General features: G+C 54.5%; 1 protein-coding gene and 1 pseudogene across 1 annotated transcript; both read right to left on the reverse strand.

The window, feature by feature from the left end:
* Positions 1 to 246: 246 nt before the first annotated feature.
* On the reverse strand, positions 247 to 1,328 carry LOC123095211 (uncharacterized; annotated as a pseudogene).
* A 590-nt stretch (positions 1,329 to 1,918) lies between these two features.
* On the reverse strand, positions 1,919 to 2,618 carry LOC123095212 (uncharacterized). Its single transcript, XM_044517011.1, has one exon. The coding sequence runs from the start codon at positions 2,449 to 2,451 to the stop codon at positions 2,242 to 2,244; it is 210 nt and encodes a 69-aa protein (XP_044372946.1). The 5' UTR covers positions 2,452 to 2,618; the 3' UTR covers positions 1,919 to 2,241.
* Positions 2,619 to 3,009: the final 391 nt, after the last annotated feature.

The raw sequence follows: 3,009 nt of genomic DNA on the forward strand, positions 1-3,009 counted from the left end.
CATGTTGATCGAGTATAATTGGAGGCAATCTACTCTCACCGCTTCTAAATATAAGCTTTTTTTTAGAGATTTTAATATGGACTACATATAAATGTATATAGACTTATTTTGTAGAATAGATTCACTTGTTTCTGCTCCCTATATGTGGTTTACATTGCAATGTCTAAAAAGACTTATACTCCTTTAGGAACGGAGGGAGTTATGAGTCGAGTACATCGATTTGGCGCGTGCATTTCAGGCGGAAACTTAATACGGATTCAAGAAAGCGTGCGGCACAAGGCTATCCTTATCCTTGAAGAGGTAGCAGAAACCCGATGGGCTATTGACAAACTTCATCTGCATGACGATCCTCTTCTCGGTAAGATGGTACAGCGCCTTGACATTATGTGTGTAGCTTGCCACGAAAACGACATTGGGGACGCCGGTGCCCGTCCACCAATATGGACAGAACCGCGGCGGCAGGACGATCCGGAAGCGGTGTGACCAGCTCTGGTCGTCGTCATAGTCCTCGAGCTGTCGAGCACCCAGAGCTCCACGGAATCTCCATGGAGTTCAGGGGCCGTCACGGCTAGCCTACCGTCCAATTCCAGGAGGCAGAGATCTTCGTCGTCGTAGTGATCCCTCGGCCACGGTGGGCGCGACATCAGCCGAAAATCCTCGGACACCGTGTCGAACGCCAGGATCTTCTCGAAGCTGCTTGCCAGAGGATGGACCGTCCAGTGAATTTTGCCCGTGTGGTGAGCCTAGTGGTCGAAATAGGTGAACCAGTCTACGACTACACCGTCAGCCACGGGCCCGAGACGGCGAGGAGGTTGCGAGGTGGCGGCGGCGGCGAGAACGAGAAGCCGGTGCTCGCCTGATGGGCGGTGCCTGTAGAAGCAGCACGGCCTGGCCAGGCCGCGCAAGAAGGTGGCGTCACGTCCAACCTCGCCCACTGCCTGGTCACCGGGTTGCACAAGAAGACATCGTTGCTTAACAAATCTTGAGAGGATTTCCGGAACAGCACGAGCCCGTCGCAGCAACCCAGCAGGACACCGATCTCACAGCCCTCGGGGTGATGGAGTTGGCTCCGGCGCCTCGTCAAGTCGTCGACTTGCAGAGACAGCGGGATGGCGTCTAGAAAAGATGGTTCCCCTCTTGATACGACGAGCAGCTCGGCTGGGCGCCGGTCGGCGTGGGCGGCGAGGAACGAGGGGTCCGTCGTGATGCGGCGCCACGCCTTGCAGACGGCCCGGGAGCGGAACACGGAGGCGGACGGCAGCCTCAGCAGGATCTCCGTTACCACGTCGTCGTCCAGAGTCGTGTTTTCGGTGGCACGTTCGCCCGGCTGCGACATCGTATCGATCATCGTCTTGTATTCGTTTTCTCGTATGCATAGTATATGTACATGTGCAGTCAGGTTAACCTGAATAGTCTGTGCGGTTCGAATTGACTTTTTAGTAGGAGTCCGGTTTGAACTGTTAGCGTGTGTCGGTTCGAAGTGACTTTGCAGCGGAGTAGAATCCGATTCGAAGCTGCTTAATCGCATCTATGCGCTCAAGGTGCTGACGGGCGATGGAAGCAAAGGGGATCCGGTCGGTGGGAGCACATCTGCACATGAACCGATTTGGTCCAGCGCAGCTTATGCGGCAGGGGAGCCGGGGCGAGCATGACCGACCCAAATGAAACGATCCGCGAAGTGCGCAAAAGGGGGTGACAAAACCTACTAGTGCAAGCTACGGGCAGATTCTGATGGATTAACATTTGCTGCTATACGACTGCACAGTGCACGCAACAGAGTTGGAATGGTTTTTGTTCCGTGTCTTTTGATTTTGAGTGAGGTGGTGTCATTCAGATAACTCGGAACACATAGCTTTTTTCTACGGAAGCAACAGATAGCTGAAGAAAACAATCAAAAGGTTGGATATCAAGCGAGAAATAAATAAATTGACACGTCCAAGGTTAATTCAAGAGAGGATTCACAACGGCAACAGGAGCAACAACAACATCCATTCTTCTCCGGATAAAATTTCATCCCAGAGATAGAGCCATCTCAAACGAAACCCCACAGCCGACCACCAAACCATATACTACTAGCTTCCGATTGTTTCTCCGATCAACCAAAGAAGACAACAGAAGCTACTACACACACAGTACATCAACAATAATAGTAGTAAGGGACAGACAAGCTCGGCAGGCAACAAAGCTTAATAACGCGCGGCAGAGCCGAGAAGCGCTGTGCGGCGAAGAAGAGTGGGGGGTCTAGCCGGCGTAGATGTGGACGCCGATGGCGATGAGGAAGATGGTGATGAGGGCGAAGTAGATGACGGCGTGGACGAGGATGGCGAGGCCGCCGGTGTGCATGCTGCCGAAGGCCACGATCCGGCCCTGCGCCGGCAGCTGGAACAGCAGCCCCGGCGTCAGCAGCACGAACAGCACCGTCGCGACCACCACCGGCCCCCAGTCCGCCATCTCCGCACTCCGGTCGGCTCCTCCTGGATCCGCTTGCTTGCTCCAAGCTAGCTGCACCCAACACCTCTCTCTCGATTCAAAACTGGGAGCGAGGAGGAAGAAGAGTAATGAACTGGCAGGGAAGCAGAGGAAGAGTAACGTTGGGTTTAATAGGCAGGCTTCGGCTTGGGGAAAGGAGTAAACGGTCGGCGGGCCACGCGGAGCGCTCACGGAGGCACACAGCGGCACGCGAACCTGCTCCAGTGAGCCGCGCGGGTTCCTTCCCGTAGTGTCATACACGCCGTGTGTGCGTATGCAGTAGGTGGAAAGGCTCTCTCTCTCGATCTCTTGCGGGGGGAAACGGCGGTGCGCACCGCCACGTGAACATCTCCGGTGAGTAGAATCCAAATCCGCCAGTCGTCGTCGGCTTGGATCGACGCGCTAGCACTCCACTATTTTGTTTCTGGACGATCTGACCTCGGACGTCGCGCAAACAAGGCTATAGATTCACGTGATGGTGGTAGTAGAAGTATCTGCCATTACTGTCCACTAGTTCTCGTGTGCCGTCGAGTCGGTGAA

The sequence above is a fragment of the Triticum aestivum genome, chromosome 4B, assembly GCF_018294505.1.
Source record: "Triticum aestivum cultivar Chinese Spring chromosome 4B, IWGSC CS RefSeq v2.1, whole genome shotgun sequence".
NCBI lineage: Eukaryota > Viridiplantae > Streptophyta > Magnoliopsida > Poales > Poaceae > Triticum > Triticum aestivum.

Coding starts and splice junctions, on each gene's coding strand:
- LOC123095212 (XM_044517011.1), bottom strand. CDS start 2,451: ATGGCGGACTGGGGGCCGGTGGTGGTCGCGACGGTGCTGTTCGTGCTG.